The sequence below is a fragment of the Hyperolius riggenbachi genome, chromosome 4 (assembly GCF_040937935.1).
Source record: "Hyperolius riggenbachi isolate aHypRig1 chromosome 4, aHypRig1.pri, whole genome shotgun sequence".
NCBI lineage: Eukaryota > Metazoa > Chordata > Amphibia > Anura > Hyperoliidae > Hyperolius > Hyperolius riggenbachi.
The window spans coordinates 106,365,366-106,384,455 of record NC_090649.1 but is presented as its reverse complement, the minus strand read 5'-3'; the positions used below and the strand labels follow the sequence as shown (position 1 = coordinate 106,384,455).

At 44.1% G+C, this 19,090-nt stretch overlaps 1 protein-coding gene across 2 annotated transcripts in view; it reads right to left on the bottom strand.

The window, feature by feature from the left end:
- Window positions 1-2,742: 2,742 nt before the first annotated feature.
- The window catches only part of FBXO25 (F-box protein 25), a 39,563-nt gene continuing 23,215 nt past the window's right edge, over window positions 2,743-19,090 (bottom strand). The window contains exons 7-11 of one of the 2 annotated variants that reach the window (XM_068280376.1): window positions 18,633-18,808; window positions 18,366-18,548; window positions 13,101-13,244; window positions 10,713-10,739; window positions 2,743-5,949 (exon numbers count right to left, since the gene is read on the bottom strand). In XM_068280376.1, coding sequence (XP_068136477.1) covers window positions 5,860-5,949; window positions 10,713-10,739; window positions 13,101-13,244; window positions 18,366-18,548; window positions 18,633-18,808 — 620 coding nt within the window. In that variant the 3' untranslated portion in view covers window positions 2,743-5,859. The remainder of the gene's footprint in view (window positions 5,950-10,712; window positions 10,740-13,100; window positions 13,245-18,365; window positions 18,549-18,632; window positions 18,809-19,090) is intronic. The other variant, XM_068280378.1, reaches the window with a different exon arrangement.

The window sequence follows — 19,090 nt, the reverse complement described above, 5'->3', positions numbered from 1 at the left end:
TGGTGAGTGCCTGAGAGTCAGGCGTGTGGAGAGCACAGAATGACCAATGCTTGTGAGTCACCTGATGGAGTGTTTATTGTGAGTTAATACAGTCATGCACTGTGTGAATCTTTCTGTGTCTAGCTGCTAATGAGTGGAGTGCGCAGGAAATGCTTTACAAAAATGTACAGGAGTCTCACTATCCATTTCATTGTAAACCTTTAGGCTGCTTTCACAGCGAGACGTTACAGGCGCACGTCAGTGCAGCCTGTAACGCAACCCACCGCACAGTAATGAAAAATCAATGGGCTGTTCACAGTGCCCACGTTGCGTTACATTGTAACGCAAGACATCAAGACAACGTACCGCATGCAGCACTTTATACGCGGCTAAGCCGCGTTAGACTGCTTGCACATGCTCAGTAATGTTGGGGAGGAGGAGAGAGCGGCCAGGCACATGGCTAATTAATATTCACTGCACTTTGTGACGTGTGCAGTGTTTACTTCCTGGAGCGGCCGCTCTGTGCAGCGTTTGGCTGGCGGGACCACGTGATGCCGCATGCGTCCAAGAGTACGTATCACGGACGCCAGAGTGAGCTGCACAACGCGGCTCGCTCTGACGTCCACATCCAACACCATCAGGCGTTGCGTTAGGGGCACGTTATGCGACCATAACGTCCCCTAAAACGCAACGTCCTGGTGGGAAAGTAGCCTTAAGGCTCGTTACCACTAGTGGGGCGTGCGTCTCAGACTCACACCGGCACTGAGCGGGTGGGGCAGGATCGCAGGCGAATTCCATGAGCCGTGCCATGAGCCTCCGCCGCAAATTCTGCAGGGGGGGGGGGGGGGTTGGGGGGAAGATTCCGGCCAAATCGCTCCCGCAAGCGATTCGGCCGCGGCGCTGTTATCCCTTATGGCAGAGTTTCCCCGTGCGATTCATGTGCGGGGAAACTCTGTGGAATCACGGTGGAAATCGCGATAGTGGAAACTGTCGATGAGTTGCATTGTAGAATAAGCCTGCATGTCAACTCACTGCCCATACAAATTCTATGGACCTGTTCAAAGTAATTGATCGCATTATTCTAACTTGCTGCATGCAGGCTTTGCATTAAAGTCTATAGCTAGTCTCAATTGCAGTTCACACTCAAAGGGCTGAGACACACCAGAAAAGCTCCCCAAATGCTAGAAGTTTTAAAAGCTCTTCTCAATGTAATGCTATGGGGATTTTTACAAAACCTCATTGCTCCAGTGTGCACAGACACATAGGATAACATTAGCAGCAGATTTAAAAACTCAAAACGCTCAGAAAAACTTCTCTGGTGCGGGTTATGCAACGGACCACTGAAAATCCAATTTTAAAGTGTAAGGGCCGGCTCACACTGGTACTTTCATGACAACGGATTCGTAAAACTGATCCAATGTCTGTTTGAATGGATCCATCTCCAGTCAGTTGGTTCAGTTTCCCCATATCTCTCCCCCCCCCCCCCCAATCATCAAACTAGATTTTTGCCGAGTAGAACTGTCCATTTTTTTTTTTTACAAACACATAAAGAGGGGATCTGCAGTGTTGGTTGTCCTGCAGTTTGATGCGCATTGTTGCAGATCGGTGATCACACTGCTTGGCAACAACTGAAAGGAAGCATTACAGTTTAATAATGACACCACTTATCAGAAATATTTTCTCCTATACTTTATTCCTATTTCACATACGAATGTGCGTGTGTGTGTGCGCATTATTTTTCTAAACCTCTCTCTTCCTATGCAGACACTAAAGAGGTGAGATATATTGCAGCCTTCCCATAGGGCCCATTACCACTAGGTGTTACATCTGTTCACGATTTAGCCGTGGCACCCATGTATGCTGCAGCGGTCGCAGTCTGTACCACTTAGCCGTGATACGCATGGCTATAGGGGATTCAGATTTTCATAATTGATAGTTATTTCTTGTAGTTATTTGGGAGTGTACACCCTACCTGAAAGAAAAATATTTTCTGCCACACTTTTTGAATAGCGGATTCAGGTTCGTGCTGCAGGAAAGTGCAGCATAGTTACACAAGTTATTTGGGTTGAAAAAAGGACATCCATCAAGTTCAACCAGAGAACAAAGTACAACTGCTCCCTCACATATCCCTGTTGGTCCAGAGGAAGGCGACAAAACCCTTACAAGGCCTGGTTCAATTAGCCCCAAACCACACCACAGTGCAATTCAGACTAAGACATTGCAGGTGTAGGCTGCATTTCTCCACCCGACACGCCTGCAGGGAAGTGCTGCAAATTTGAGCCACATTCAGCCCTAGTGGAAGCAGGCCCTTATCCTTGTGCTGTGTATATATAGAGGGACACATGACAATTCAGTCTCTTTCACCATTACAGCTTCTGTAAGGCCATAGTGAGAGCATGGAACACAGGCCTCTTGGTAATTTGGTGGGGGGATAGTTTAGGGAAAGGTTACCTCATAATTTTGGGTAGGAATGTGTATGTATACAGTGGTAGAAGTATATATAATGACTTGTGTCCCTTCCTTTTGATGCTGCTGTGTTTTTTATCTCTTAGATGCTGGGCTGTCCTAGGAGCTGTGAGGTGAATTGGGTTGCTGAGCAGAGGTGAAGGGGCTCTCTCATTTGATTGGCAGCTGGCTGTTGGAGCCAGATTTCTGCTGGCCAATCACAGGGGAGTTCACCTCAAACCTGTGATGCTCTGCCCTCTTCTCCTCAGTCTTCAGTCAGACAAGCTGGAAGCACCCACCCCCCCCCCATCCCCCTCCTTCGGTTTTTGTCGTAGGCGGATTGACTTTATTGGCGGTTATAGTCGCCCACGATTGTGGGTGGGCTAGCTGCTATTTGGACATTTAACGAACATTATACTGGTATAAGACTTTATGGTTATTTGATTAGGTATCAGTTGATACCTTTGGTTATGAATCACTTCATTACTGTTGATGTTTGTTTACCCGTTTTAATAAACAATAAAATTAAATTATTTAATTAAACCGCAATAAATATAGCCTACGGCCATTTTAAATCCATTTTAAATCCAAGTTAGTTGTCCGTGTCTTTATTAATCACTAATGTTAGCATTCATCCATGCCACTTAAATTACCATGCCTGCTGTGGTAAAGCTACACTGACAGATAAACTGCAACACAATGCTGAACTGCATCATGGGGAGCCTTGCTCTTGGCTTATGAGGAAGGCCAAACCAGAGCCCGTCTACACAAGAGCTGGACTGTGCCTAAACACAACATTCAAACTTTTCCACATTTTTTCCCATAAAAACTTGGGGGGGAAGTTACCACATAGGTCTCAACTCACTAAGCACTGGCGTATTTAGTAATGCAGATACAGCTAACAGTTAAATGTCAATTCGCTTAGGCTGTTACCGCATGGAAAAGTAATTTACCAATTAGTGAGGTAAATTACCGCTATGTACAGTACATACTTGAGTAAATGTCAATTCACAAAAGTTTAGAGCATGTGGAAAAATAAGTAAGATATTCAGTATTTTACTGTACCTCCAGTCTGGAGCTGTTAACCAACATTCAGCAAAAGGAACCGCCCATTTATACTCCTCACTCCATTGGTGCCGATAAGATGCCAGGTGGGACAACAGCAGCAGGCACATTCATAGAGGTTTGCCCTTGCATTCCTTTAGATGTGCACATCTATATACATGTGGTAGCATTTGTAATCCAGAGTTTGAACACTGTAAAACTGATGTTTTAACTGATCAGGTTTTCTATAGTAGTGCATTGTGAAAAGCTTTCAGTTAAACCACCTCGAATGAACTGAGCCATAGGGAAATGTGGACATCGGGCTGCACATCAAAAGTGGCCAATAGTTACCGTCTCAGCAGATAATCAGGCATGTGAACAGTACCCCCAACCACTGCTCTGCAAGCAATCTGCCCGGCGGCCAACTCCTTTGTGCAAGCCGCTCCACCTCATGACGTCATGTACGCACTGCTCAGTCATCACGCCGCATAGCAACATAACATGTCAGCGCCACATCTGTACAGGCCGGCCCAGATATGTCACCAGGGGAATCAGGTCCCGATCCAACGGGCAACATAACAGGTGCCTACACACCTGTGACATGCCAGTCTGGAATCGGGGCACGGTCCCCTTGGTTGGGCAACATCGCTGGCCCAGGCTGCACAGACACAGCTGTGTAGCCGAGAATATACTGTGTCGCTATGCAGGGGAGCAGAGAAAAGATGGAGCGGCGCTAAACTGGAGGCGGCATGCACAATGGGATCAGGCATCACTGGGGGGAAAGCTGATCTACCAGACAGATTGCTTGCGAGTTGGGGTCAGGAGTCTAATCAGCTGCCTCAGCCAACAGCTTTAAAAGCAGCAGCAATCTGATTGAGCAATTTTTGGGCAAGTTCAACAGTTGTTTTATGAAGAGGGTAGAGCCCACACAAACCAAAAAAATCTTAAAGAGGCACTGTAGTGACATAGTACATTGTTTAGATTACCACTTTTACATTAATTATCTTGGTTTCAGGATAATATCTATATATTGGCCTGTAGCCCTACACTACCAGAGATGCTTAGCCTAGGCTGTTTATTATGTGGAATTCTCTTCCCAGAGCACCCTGGGAGACCAGGTGTTATTTTCACTGACTTCAGAGCTCTCAGTAAACAAACATTCAGCAAAGTTGCACCTGCCAGCACTAAAGAGGTCACCACCTGTAAAACATTCCAGAATGTAAGTCAGGATGTGGAAAGATTTTACAGTGGGCAAACAAGAATTTATAGAATAGTAAAAAAAAAAAAATAAGCATTGTCATTTTCAGTACAGTTCCTCTTTAAGAAATTATTATTTAGTATTTATATCTTCCGCAGCGCTGTACAGAATATATTGTCTTGTCACTGACTGTCCCTCGGAGGGGCTCTCAATCTAATCCTTACCAATAGTCATAAGTCTATGTATGTATCGTGTAGTGTATGCATCAGGCTAGGGCCAATTTAGGGGGAAGCTAATTAACTTTTCTGCATGTTTTTGGGATGTGGGAGGAAACCGGAGTGCCCTGGAGGAAACCCACACAGACACTGGAAGAACATACAAACTCCTTGCAGATGTTGACCTGGCTGGGATTTGACCGGGGACCAAGCGCTACAAGGCGAGAGGGCTAACCACTATGCCACCATGCTGCCTGAAATGATTTTAGTATGGGATCAAAAACCATAAATTGCTGGGGAAATTGTCATATTTCCATGTGTGGCATGAATTATACCAGTTGTAGAAGTACAATCAAAAGCTGTTGACACAAATTAAATTTAAAATGGCATTCTCCATTGTGCAAAATGACACTTACACAAGTCCCTTTGTAACAACCACAGCAGGTTGGAGAAGCTGGAAATCAAAATATAAATTCACAATAGAGCTCCTTAGTGATATAAAACAGTTGTAGGCAACTTCTGCCAACATTTCCTATATAGTCGGCTAGTTTATCCTTTAATGTTCTGGCATTGGCCTCTAGAGGGCACCAGTGTCCTGAATAAAAATGTTCTATCCATTTCACAGAACAGTAAAAAAGTGCTCATAAGGAAATGCAGTGTGCAATTGAAGTGCGCAATAAGCAAGGAGATGTGCAATATATTATTTACTTTGCGGTATCTTGTACTGCCAGTACAATACCATACGTCACAAATAAGAGTTTAGTGTAAAACAACAAGGAAAGTAATAAGACTATAATAGTCATATACTGTATATTATCAGCTAAAAAAAACACAACTTAAATATTTGGTCACGCTCACCTGTACCATGGTCCAGCAGAGATACAGCTTCACAAACATGTAAAACTAACACAAGTCCCTTAAATTACTCTGCATCATTCAAACAAACTACACACATAAAAAAAAACTAAAGCGCCGAGTTCAGAACTGGAAAAGGTCGATAAAGTTCTGTGGAGAGACTGGTGTGAGACAGCTGTTGGGATCATTAGCAGTGCAGGGGTGTCCGGAGTCCTGACAAGAGAAAGACAGACATTGAGGTACTGGGCAGAGCTCATCTACTTCTAGAGACCAGCAACATGGTTACCTCATGCAATGCAAAATAAAGATGGATCATATGAGCTCATACACATACACACACGGTTTAATGTTAGGGACTTACACACTGAAAATGGCGGTGCACTGCGGTCGTGATTTTCACTTGTTTGCATGTTTTGCAGCAAATTGGATTCCAAGTGTAAAAAAAAAAAAAAAAAAAAAAAAAAAAAAAAAAAAAAAAAGCTACGGGAAACTTACCAAATGGGAGATCTCATAGCAAATCGCATGCCACTGTTTGCTATGCGATTTGCATGCGCTACTATTAAATTAACCTAATCGCAACTGCAGGAAAACTGCAACCAGCACCAAGTTTGCGACTGGGTTAAAAACTTATTCCACCACTCTGCAAGGGCACTTTGATTATCAAAGTAATCTCGGTACCCTTGCATTCACCTGGTGCTTCAAAAATTTTACTAAAGCACATGCAGTGTGGAAGGGTCCTTACTGATTAAAGAGTAAACAGAAGACACATGCACTAATGTGCCAACACAAATTATAGTGAGAAAGAGCCCTATGGCTTTACCTGAGAGGCAGAGAAACAGCAGTATGGATAGTAAGGGAGGGAGGAAACCTGGAAAACAAACTTACTTGATCCCCTTTACAGGACAACCGAAATTAGAGGGATATGGAGGCTGCCATTTTTTTTTCCTTTTAAGCAATACCAATTGCCTGGCTATCCTGCTGATCCTCTGCCTAATACTTTTAGCCATAGACCTTGAGAAAGCATATGCAGACCAGGCGTTTCTAACATTGTCAGATCTGACAAGATTAGCTGCATGCTGGTTTCAGGTGCGATTCAGACACCACTGCACACACAGACCAGCAGGACTGCCAGGCAACTGGTTTTGATTAAAAGGAAATAGATATGGCAGCCTCCATCTACTTCTCTCTATAGTTATGTTATGTACAGTTATGCTCAGTGTGTTTATAAAAGAGGTCTTCCTTTCCTCACCCATGTCCTTCCATGCAATATCAAAGCACTTCTCTCTGCACTTTATTTTTATAAACACACTGGGGAGGTGTGTGGGAAGGAATAAATACTTTTTATACACACACTGGAAGGACTAGCTAGGAGGACGAGACTCTGCTGAGCTGTGCTGCCACAAAATTAAACTCTCAGCAGTATAGGGCAAAAGTGGGCGGAATTAGTTGTGTTTATAGTAACTGACTTACTGGTGCCCCCTCCCATCTCCTCCCTGACTACCTCATGCTGTTGATTATTGGGAAGGGGGAAGGAGTTTAGACAAAATGCAGACTGCTGTGCTCTTTGACAAGCATAATTTGATACTGCCTCAAGAAAAACGTTTAGCACACAGCAAACCATGTAATAAATGGATGAAAAATGCACAAGAGGAATTCTGCACAATACGAAGGGAAACAAACAGAGCCTGAATCAGGATTTTAAAAACAGTTTCTTACATTGAAATTAGTTTTCATGCAATTGGGAGATGCAAGAGAATACAACATGCATGTGAAAGCACAGAGATGTCCACCCACATGGCAAGCAGGACTGAAAGCCACAGCCTTCCTGACTAAAAACACAAAGCTCAGCTGGAGTTCTGAATGTAGCTAAATGGCAAGGCCTCATTTTCATGTGTGCCAGTATCCATCTCCAAGATGGACGCCGGAACTTGTGCTGATCCGAGTACACATCTGAATCCCTCTAGTGGGGTCATGCAATAGGCTGATTCCCTGTCTGAATTTGCATGCACTGCACTAGTGGAAACGAGCACTTAGCTGTTGCTCAGACAACTCACAAGGAAACAAAGCAATCTGATTGGTTACGCTCAGTGGCAGCGCCAGGGGGGTGCTTTGGGTGCTGAAGCACCCCCTAAAATTCTCCAAGCACCCCCCAGCGTGAATTGACTTTCGGCGTCTAATAGACACCGTGTCAGTTCAGCGCAGGAGCGGCGGCAGGGCTACGGTAAAATGGCGTCTGAAGCCCTTCTCTGGAGACTGAGTCTGCAGTGCTTCGGGTGCCATTTTCCCGTAGACCTGCTCTCAGCACGGGAGTTTCAATTGCTGGCTGCAGAGGATCGTGGGAGCTGCGTGCGGACGGAGGCCGGGACAGGAGCTCTGCTTCAGTCGAGTAATTTTTTTTTTATTTATATTAGCAGCCAAGTGTATCGTGTATGTTCTGGCCAGGTCTGCCACATGATTGCACGTATTTTCTGGTCAAATCAGCCACATGATTGCACATATTTTCTGGTCAAATCTGCTCACATTACGTGTATTTTCTTGAGAAAACCTGCACTATTATGTGAATTTTCTGGGGAAAGGGTCACCAAAACTTGGGCTTACTGTCTTTGCGCTGCACTTTTAAAGGGAACCCGAGGTGAGAATAATATTGAAGCTGCCATATTTATCTCCTTTTAAGCAATACCAGTTGCCTGGCTGCCGTGCTGGTCCTCTGCCTCTAATTCTTTCAACCATAGACCCTGAACAAGTACTCAAAATGGGAGACTGTTAGCAGTGGGGTCCCACAGGGGTCTGTACTGGGTCCAGTGCTCTTCAATTTATTAATGACCTAGTAGATGCAGTAGTGAGCAATGTTGCTATTTTTGCAGAGGATACAAAATTGTGCAGAATCAACTCTCAGGAAGATAGTGTCATATTGCAACAGGATCTGGATAGGATGGCTATATGGGCACATACATGGCAGATGAAATTCAATGTTGAAAAATGTAAAGTCATGCATTTTGGTCGTACCAATGGTCTAGCACCATACAAAATAAATAGAACACAGTTGGGGACATCAAACTTGGAGAAGGACTTATGGCCCATACTCACGGGCTACCATTGTCGCTGCAACATGCGGGGCGCGCGCGTGTTGCGGCGACAGGTCGCCCGTGAGTATGGGCCGTTGCACGGGCGCGCACCCCGAACAGTCGCCCGTCGCTGATGTCGCCAGGCGATTGGCGCGGTCAATCGTCTGGCGACAGTCGCCGCCGCAACTCCGCCGCAACTGTTGCTAGTCCGCGGAGTACACGGACTAGCGACAGCAACCTCCATTGAGGTATACGGAGCTTCCGGCGGGGGAGGAGGAAAGTCGACAACAGCTTCCGTTGAGCCGCTGGTCCCTCTTCCGCGTGTGTACGCGGAGGGACCTGGCAAGGAGCTGTCGCTGGCCTGTCGCCCACATGTTCACGTGTGCTGGTGACAGGCACAAAAAGTTGCCCGTGAGTATGGGCCATTAGGAGTACTCATCGACAACAAGTTAAATCGTACTCAATGCCAAGTCGCTGCAGCTACAGCTAACAAAATTTTGGGATGCATTAAAAAAGGGAAATAAAAATTCGAGATGCTAGCATAATATTTCCCCTGTTCAACTCTCTAGTAAGGCCACATCTGGAATATAGAATTCAGTTCTGGGCACCACATTACAAAAAAGATATTGCAGTTTTAGAGCAGGTGCAGAGACGAGCAACAAAATTGATACGTGGGATGGAAGGTCTCGCTTACCAAGAAAGGTTAGATAAACTGGGTTTATTTAGTCTAGAGAAAAGACGCCTTAGAGGTGATCTAATTAACATGTATAAATACATCAGAGGGCAATATAATAGCTTGGCGGATGAGCTTTTTGTCCCTAGGCCTTCTCAAAGGACATGATATGCGCATGGAGGAAAAAACGTTTTAGCCATTTATTTAGGAAAGGGTTCTTTACAGTAAGAGTGATTAAGATGTGGAATGCATTGCCACAGGAAGTAGTTATGGCAAACTCTATACCTGCATTTAAAGGGGGCTTAGATGCTTTCCTTACGTTGAAAGACATCCATGGCTACAATTACTAGGTTATGCCTAATGATGTTGATCCAGGGATTTTATCTGATTGCCATCTGAAGTCGGGAAGGAATTTTTCCCTTTTGGGGCTAATTGGACCATGCCTTTTAAGGTTTTTTTCACCTTCCTCTGGATCAACAGGGATATGTGAGGGAGCAGGCTGGAGTTGTACTTTATACTGGTTGAACTCGATGGACGCATGTCTTTTTTCAACCAAAATAACTATGTAACTATGCATGCAGCAGGTCAGGGGTTTCTGACAATATTGTCAGAACTGACAAGATTAGCTTTCTAGTCTAATTCAGTTCACTACTGTAGCCAAATAGATCAGCAGGGCTGCCAGGCAACTAGTATTGTTTAAAAGGAAATAAATATGGCAGCCTCCATATCACTCTAACCCCGGGTTCACTTTAAATTAGTAAGCTCCGCCCTCATAAGATCATGGCCATGCCCATTTTTTGATGCAGCACGCTCCACGCGCTGCATGTTATAGCCACACCCATTTTTTGCCGCAGTGCGCTTCGCACGCCGCGGGTCATCAGCTACCCTGGAAATTGGTCCAGCACCTGCATAGCGCACCCCCCCCCCCCCCCCCCCAAAAACAAATACTGGAGCCACCACTGGTTACTCTACAAGAGCTCTCACATTAATGTTGCTCCAGCTGTCTTAAACTGGCCCTGTTACTTTGCTTACAGCAGGTAACTATCCTGTTCCTTCCATGCATGTAGTACAGGTTAGGTGGATAAACAGAATGATGGTTGCTGTGGTTAACGCAATTATTCCAAATACTGTATATAAGTGTTACATAGGATTAACACTGCACCAAGATGCCTGAGCACTGAATTACAATAGAACACACACAGTTATGGTTTATCTTGATAGAAGCATGCAGCAAATACCTGAAATATAAGAGCTAGCTGGCAATCCTTTATGCGGGAGTGAAGGAGAATGAGACCAAATGAGAACTTTCAGATTAATAATCACACCAGTTCACATCATCATCCTACAGTCAGTTATCCCTCAAGTATGCAGCACATGGGCAATCAGCAACAGGAGCTTTAGTTCAGGCCTCAATATGGGGATTGTGTGTCCCATTCTGGTTTATGTAGGTTTTCTTCCACGTCTCCAAATAGTGCCAAGCATGTACCACATTCAATTTTAAATTGGCCTACAACTGGCCAATTTTAACACTTCCATGTAGCAACTTACCAGTGCTTTCAGGGTCTTGGGACATACCATTTTATAATGTAAAAACCAAGTTACTTGTCTCCAGTAATCCAGTGCTGTTGGACAGATTAGGTGGAAGAAGTTAGGGAAAAGGAGAGGACACTTAGGACAAATACCGGTGTCATTGGCTGTGGACTTGAGAAGTCTGTTGGGGGAGGGGGGGGGGGGCGGTGGAGTTAGATATGAATGGTAAAAAATATGCAGCTGGGTAATGCGGTCACGTATGCATGGGGGAGTCTCTAACCCCTGCTATAGCGTCTTCCTAGTCCTCATGTGAAATATCTATCCCAGTTGCCCCAGATTAGTCCATAGCCTTCTGTCTGAAGTTACATTTAATTTTTGCCAGTACTGCACACACAAGCCATTACTGTACCTCTGGATTAAATCTGAGATTTACATCAGCAGCCATTACAGTTGACTGTTCAGCCTACAGATGTGTTATGTGAAAGTGGTAGGTATGCTGCAGTCACTGCTTTGCAGAAGGAAGATTTTTGCCTAGGGTTCTACAGTAAGGCTGCACACTTTGGAACCTTATCACCTTGTGCATGCTGGCAAATTTTTATAGTAGTGGATCTAAACTTTGCTGGGGGTATGGATCCACGCAAGTTTCATATATGCATTCATAAGCACGTACACACCTCTACCGAACCAGAGACTGACTCCTCAGACTCCTGGGGTTCGATTGAATACAGGTTAAGAACTAATGCTCTATAGTTTGCCTGTGCTGCAGGTGTGCAAAGTCTGGCATGTTTCCATGCAGAATCACTGACCTTTCCAATGCCCCAATATGGAGACTAGAGAGAGCATTATTGGCAAGCCTACTTAAAGGGGAACTTCAGCCTAAACATACTGTCATCAAGTTACATTAGTTATGTTAATTAGAAAAGATAGGTAATATAATCTCTTACCCATCCTGTTTTAAAGAACAGGCAAATGTTTGTGATTCATGGGGGCTGCCATCTTTGTCATGGGGGCAGCCATCCTTTTGGTTGAAAGGAGGTGACAAGGAGCAGGAGACAGTTCCAACTGTCCTGTGTTCTGATTACCCCTTCCAGCTGCACACGCTAGGCTTCAAATGTCAAATTCAAAAAATTGCACCAAAACAGCAGAACGAGAACAAAATAAGAAATCCCATCATGCTTTGCACAGCATCAGGGGAAAAAAGCCCGGACAGTTTTCTTCTGTGCAGCTAAAAATGAGGCTTATATAAGAGAAACAAAGTTCTGATGCTATGAAACTTAAACACAAAGCCTTTTCAGTGCTGCCGAGTCGATTTTTAGTCCGGAGGTTCACTTTAAAGCGCCAGAGCTGCAACCACCAGGGTGCGCTCTGTAGGCAGTAGCTGTGTTAGGAAGTCTAGCCCAAAGTCTTCTGCTGGCTTACTGAACAGAAAAAGCGGAGATTCAAACCCTGGTCTCTTAAAGCCCTTAAAGGACCACTGTCGCAAAAATCTTACAATTTAAAATATATGTTAACATATACAGATAAGAAGTATGCTTCTTCCAGAGTATAATGAGGCATAAATTACTTTTCTCCTATACTGCTTTCACTTACAGTAAGTAGTAAAAATCTGATGGAACCGTTTTGGGCCAGCCCATCCCCTCAATTGAAATGCTTTATTTTCAAAAGCACTTAGTGAATGACAGTTGCTCCATCTTACTGCCAAAAAAGTGTGCAGCTAGCACGGAGGCTGGCCAGCATCTTTTTATAAATCTTTTGTAAGGAGTGTCTTTATAAAGAATAAAGGTCATGTTTAGAATCCCCTATGGACTAGCCTAACCTGCTGTAAGTGACAGCAAAATAGGAGAAAAGTAATGAATGGCTCATTTTACTCTGGAAGAAACATGCTTCTTATTTGAATGTGTTTAGGTGTATTTTAAAATTTTTGCAACAGTGGTCCTTTAACCAGCACACTGTCCAGCCACTTCACTAATAATCACTTAGATGGTCCAGAAACAGACCTAATAAGGGCAGCTGCAGGAAAAGCTACATTTAGAAAAGCATTACACTTTCCACAATACAGTGACATAGGTGCAAGTATTTAGCTATGCAAGAGTTACCTTCCAAAACAGAATGCTGCAGTGGCGACAGAAGTGCAGGGTGTCGCCATATTGCTCGCGCTTCGGATAATGCTTCTGCAGTCTGAAGAACATCCCCTTCCAGTCAACCAGACCGTTGTCTGTAAGGACCAAGTGCTTGTGGAACTGGAAAAAAAATAAAGGACAACGTACATACAAGTTTAGGCTCGTACACACCTGCAGCTTTTCCGCCCTACAAACTATCGTCCAGCCTGTTGGATGATAGTTCGGTGTGTGTACGGCTGACGAGCAACGGATAACAGGCGGTTTGCCCGATCAACTCATGCGACGGTTGGGCTGATATCATGCAGATGGCCACATGTGTACAAGTCGATTAAATGGCCTTATCGTGCAGTCCTGCCTGCGTGTGCAGTATGCAAATGAGTTGGTCATTCAGCTGGCTGATAAGCAGAAAATACAACTTGCGCAATCACTTGGTCAGGTCGTCCATATTTTTTTGGACCATTAGATGCTCCTGACCATAAGATACACCTAGGTTTACGGGACATAAACTGGGGGTTGGAAAATTACACTAAACCTGGTGCGACCATGATGCAGGGGCATCTTGTATATCTTCTCCCCCTTGTACCCCTCCTACAGAAAAGCTTTACATGTGGATTATTACCTCAATTCCTTCCTGGGACTGTGTCACGGAGGGGAGGAGTGCAGATGGTTCTATCAGGAAGAGTGTATCACTTCACCCTTGTTTGTTAAAGCGGAATATAACCCTGCATTTCAACTTTGCTCTAAAACATTATTTACAGTATATTATATGCAACCAGCATTTTTTTTTACTAGACCAGCATTGGAAGGGTTACACAGGGCTTCAAAGTTCCTGGAGATTTCTGCAGACGCATCCAAAGCTGACATAGATACATTTATGTAAACAAAATGTATCTAAGTGTTAAATGTGATTCACTCTCTGACTGAGAAGGAGCTTGGAGGACAGCCAAAGAGTGTGTAACATTTATCAATAGATACATTTTAACTAAATAGAATGTAAAAATCTGAACTTCTGCATATCTCTCCACGGAACTTTAAACCTCTGTGTTTAACCCTTCCAATGCTGGTCTAGTAAAAAAAAATGCTTTTTGCATATAATATGCTGTAAATAATGTTTTAGAGCAAAGTTGAAATGCAGGGTTAAATTCCGCTTTAAAGGGAAGATAATGGTCTCATGGGCGGAACCAATGCACTCCCTGAGTAGCAGTGACTTATCAGATGTCAGTGGGCTTCCTTCCTAAAACAACAACACCCACTAACATCCGATAGGTCACGGCTACTCAGGGAAGTGCAGTGATTGGCCCCAATGACTGAGCATTGGTCGTCCCTGCTAGACCATAGTCTCCATCATACAAGGGCGACAATGATGCTCTCTTGCTGATAATATCATCTACTCTCCTCCTGCCCACCCCTCTGCAACATGGTTCTAGAACTGCACTGTTGAATAATCCACATGTAAAGCTGTACTGTAAAAGGGGGGACATAGGGCTGCAGTAATTAACGGGTCCTGTGGCAGCAGAATGTACTTTTGGAGGGACACCTGGCAACAGTCCGAATGTGTATTATTTGGTCCATAAGACACACGGGCCATATGCAATTGACTTTTTCACCTGAGTTTTCTACCAGATGATATTTTCACAACTTCTAAATAAAATGCCCTTTAAACCACCAGCAAGCAAACAAAAACTCAAAATAAATTTTGATAGTACCTTTATTTTAAATTGAAGATGAAAATTAATAGGAGACAACTCAGGAGAAAAACTGGATTGCATATGGGCCACTGGACCATATGCAATTAACTTTTTCACTTGAGTTATCTCCTAGGAGATAATTTTCATCTTTGCTTTAAAATAACTTCAGCATTTTACAAATGAAAAAGTACCTAAAAAAAGTTAGTGAAAATGTATATCAAATTTATTTTGAGTATTTTCTTGCTTGCTGGTGGCTATTAAAAGGCATTTATCATAGCTTTAAAATTAAACACATTCTCCTGTGGATAAAACAAACACGTTTTATTTGCCCAGTTGTCCCGATTATTAAACCAGAGGTGCCTGGCTCTTCTACTGACCACATATGCTATTGCTCCGTTGTTATTGCCTGATGAAGCGGGATCAAACCTGCGAAACGCGTTGCATATTTGGAGTTCATAAATAAAATATATTGACTGTCTTTACTACAGTCGTTGTGTGTCTACTTGGAGGAGGTAAGTCCACCACTACCTCCTCTATTTACCAAGAATTTGGTTTTTAAGCTCATTTAGCTTCCTTTTATCCTTTTGGCGCCTCTGTTCTCCTGCGATTATTAAACCGTTTAGATTATGTCCCTATCACAATGTATGGCGACAGTATATTATTTTGAAATATAAGTGTTATTTTTCTGTTCTGTTTTTCTTGTTCTGGCCATAATTACAAGCCCCTATGTAATAAATGAAAATTAATTTTCCCCCATAAAATATAGATTAAAAAAAAAGCTGAGTCCCTAAGGCAACTATTTTTTTTTTTAAGCTGATTTTTTTTTTTTTTTTACACAAGTTTTTTTTTGGGGGGGGGGGGGGGGGGGGGGGTTGGAAGTGTAATTTTATTAATGAAGTGTATGTACATGAAAATGTATGTATTTTGTAGATGTAATATACTTTTTGGCCACAAGATGGCGCTAGTGAACACTCGTTATAGGAAGTTTTTTTTTTTTTTTTTACACACACACTTTCATTGTTACATTTCCTGTTTATGTGAATGGACGTAGCCGCTGTTCGCCTCTACAATTCGGAGTGCCACAAGGATCAATCCTATCCCCTCTGCTGTTTGCAATCTACATGTTGCCACTTGGTACACTTATCCTACATCATGGCCTGACGTACCACTGCTACGCCGATGACACACAGCTATACCTGGTGGAACAGACCCTACCCCAAAAATAAACTCTTGCTTAGCTGAGCTACAGGCATGGATGAGTGATAACTGGTTGAAACTGAATGCTGACAAAACTGAGGTCCTGTTTGTCCAAAGCCAGCGCTCGCCATCAAAACAGCTCTATCCTAAAGCAACACCAATCAGGATTGGGAATTAAGACAAACAGCTCCAACCTTGTGCGCAGCCTTGGCGTACTAATTGATGGGGAATTGAGTTTCAGAAACCAAATTTCATCTGTAGTTAAATCTTCCTACTGTCATCTGAAGAACATTGCAAAGATTAAACATCTGATTCCCCCAGAGGATCTTCCAACCCTAGTCCACGCCTTCATCACATCACGGCTGGACTACTGCAATGCCCTTTATGCCGGCCTCCCCAAAAAGGACCTGCATCGCCTGCAATTAGTGCAGAATGCTGCTGCCAGATTGCTAACAAACCAGCCTCGCCACTGTCACATTACACCGATCCTTCGCTCACTGCACTGGCTACCAGTAGAATGGAGAATACTCTTCAAGATTGGACTGCTGACATTCAAATCCCTGCACAATCTGGGCCCTGGATACATTAAGGACTTGCTGAAGCTGCACCACACCTCTCACAACCTCAGATCAGCAAGTTCTATAAACTTGGTCACTCCCAGAGTGCACCTCAAAAAATCTGGAGATAGAGCCTTCCATCATGCTGCCCCTACTCTTTGGAACTCCCTGCCACACCCAGTAAAGACAGCACCATCCCTGGAGCTATTTAAATGCAGACTGAAAAGCCACCTGTTTAGCCTGGCATTTCCGGACTTACAAAATTCTTCCTCTGTACCACGATGGTCTGAGCCATGCTTATGCGCTTAGAGTCCCACGGGAGAAAAGCGCTCTACAAATGTTATTTGTTGTTGTATACAACTAAAAATAAAAACATGAGACGAGTTTCTTTGCTACTTACGGTATGATCTATGAATTAGCCGTACTACACATACTAATCATTTGTTGTTTTCTTTTCTATTCAGTGTCACTAACTGGATGTACAGCTTCTAGAAAGGATGCCATTGGCATAAAAGCCCGCTGTAAAAACAGTATTTGTATAGCCATTTACTTATGTCAATGACCCGTGTTACCGTCATTTCACAGACTACTAGGGGTTTTCAGAATAATCAGTCGCAGAACTGTTATTTTGCCTGAGGGAAAGCTGTTCATTCGCTAAGGCTGCTTTCATCTGCATTCTAGAATTACTCTACATATGGAGCTGCCATGGGTCACTAAAATCAGATTACTCTCTGGGAGAAATCCTGCCAGGTCTCTGTTCCTAATCCTGTCATACTGCAGAGTGTCAGCATGTCTAATGTTTGCTGTAAGAGGACTGCGCAGCATTCGCAGTAACGCGAGCCGCCCGACACTGCCTGCAGCGCTTCTGACATGTAATCTATCAACTCTCATTTTACAGCACGTCATAAAACAAAGCGTCCAAAGAGCTCATCACAGAACAACCTTCATGGTACCTTATCTCCCCATTAAACAAGTTATGGAGATAGAAAATTAAGCAATGGACAAGTCATCTGTAGCCACTCATTTGTGGCCAGACTAAATGTTCCTGCATGTCAGATTTGAGATGCCGGCCCTTTTTCAGTGCACCCCCCTCCCCCAGGTTTTCACTTCAGGTATAACTTTCCACTTCAGGTTTAAAATAGCTTTTCAGCACTCTGAAATAAGGGGGGGGGGGGGGGGTATTGTTTCTTGCTTTCTAGTGGCTTAGAGAGGAAGAAGCTCTCAGTGGGTCTCCCAGAATCCCCTCCATAGCAGCTGCCAGTTCGGCGGCCTCTGTGCATGCAGGCTACTCCTATCGCCCGGAGGCATGATGAGCAGAAGTACTGTGCAGAACACTCCTGATGACAGCTGCGTGATCACGAGTGGCGCGCCCGCAGGCTCGCGCAGAGGCCATAGACCTATCAGGGTTGGAGGCTGCTACGAAAGGGAACCCAGGAGACCCGCTCAGAGTGGAGCTGTGGTGATGGACACATAGGCTTCCAGGGTCTGGAGAGGTGTGTGTGTGTGTGTGTGTGTGTGTGTGTGTGTGTGTGTGTGTGTGTGTGTGTGTGTGTGTGTGTGTGTGTGTGTGTGTGTGTGTGTGTGTGTGTGTGTGTGTGTGTGTGTGTGTGTGTGTGTGTGTGTGTGTGTGTGTGTGTGTGTGTGTGTGTGTGTGTGTGTGTGTGTGTGTGTGTGTGTGTGTGTGTGTGTGTGTTCTTATTTCCGGATGTTTCCTGTAAATGTAAAACTAGACCAGTCTAGAATTGAGAAAAAAAAAAAAAAAAAAAAAAAAAGTTTACGTTCCATAGTAAAATATGTACCATTTTCTCTGAGAAGTGATACTTGCACAATGCTTTCCACAGCTGCCGGTCTTCACTCAGGACATACAGTGAGTGGTTCATCTGGCCGAGGTTGAGGATGTCCCAGGCGTCGGAGAAGCGGTGGAATATGTTGTTCTGCATGTGCATCGGCAGGTCACAGAGGTTCATACCGTCTCCAAGTTGCTGGTGGAGTAAATGTAATAGTAAACTGTAAGACAACTCTATAGGAAGACACCAAGAATAGAGGTCGCATCAGTGTGAGCATACCGGATTCATCTCCAGGCTCATCAGCTGCTCCTGCCAGGTCAGGACACTCTCCAGGCGACACACCCAGAGATCGATACTTCCTATCAGTATAAATCTCCGCAGCAGAATGCACAGCGTGGAGCTCAGGTCCTGTAGCAGGTCTCGTATCAGACGTGGATTGTACTGATCCTCCATTGCTGGAAAAATGAACACAAAAGACTCAGCAAGAGCTGACAAAGGCTGTGCTTTCTATGTACCGTACATCAGACTGGGAAAAAAAAAATTCTAACACGCACACACCTTTTTGATGTATAACACAAACAAAGAGATGCCCTTATTGTATTGTTTAACTACCCTGGCGTTCTATTTATTTCGCCAGGGTGGCTGCGCAGCGGGTAGCGACGCATCGGCGGCAAGCAGTGGTGATTGTTAGAAACACGCACCAAGCAAAGTGCTTGCTGCGTGTTTTTAAAAAAGGG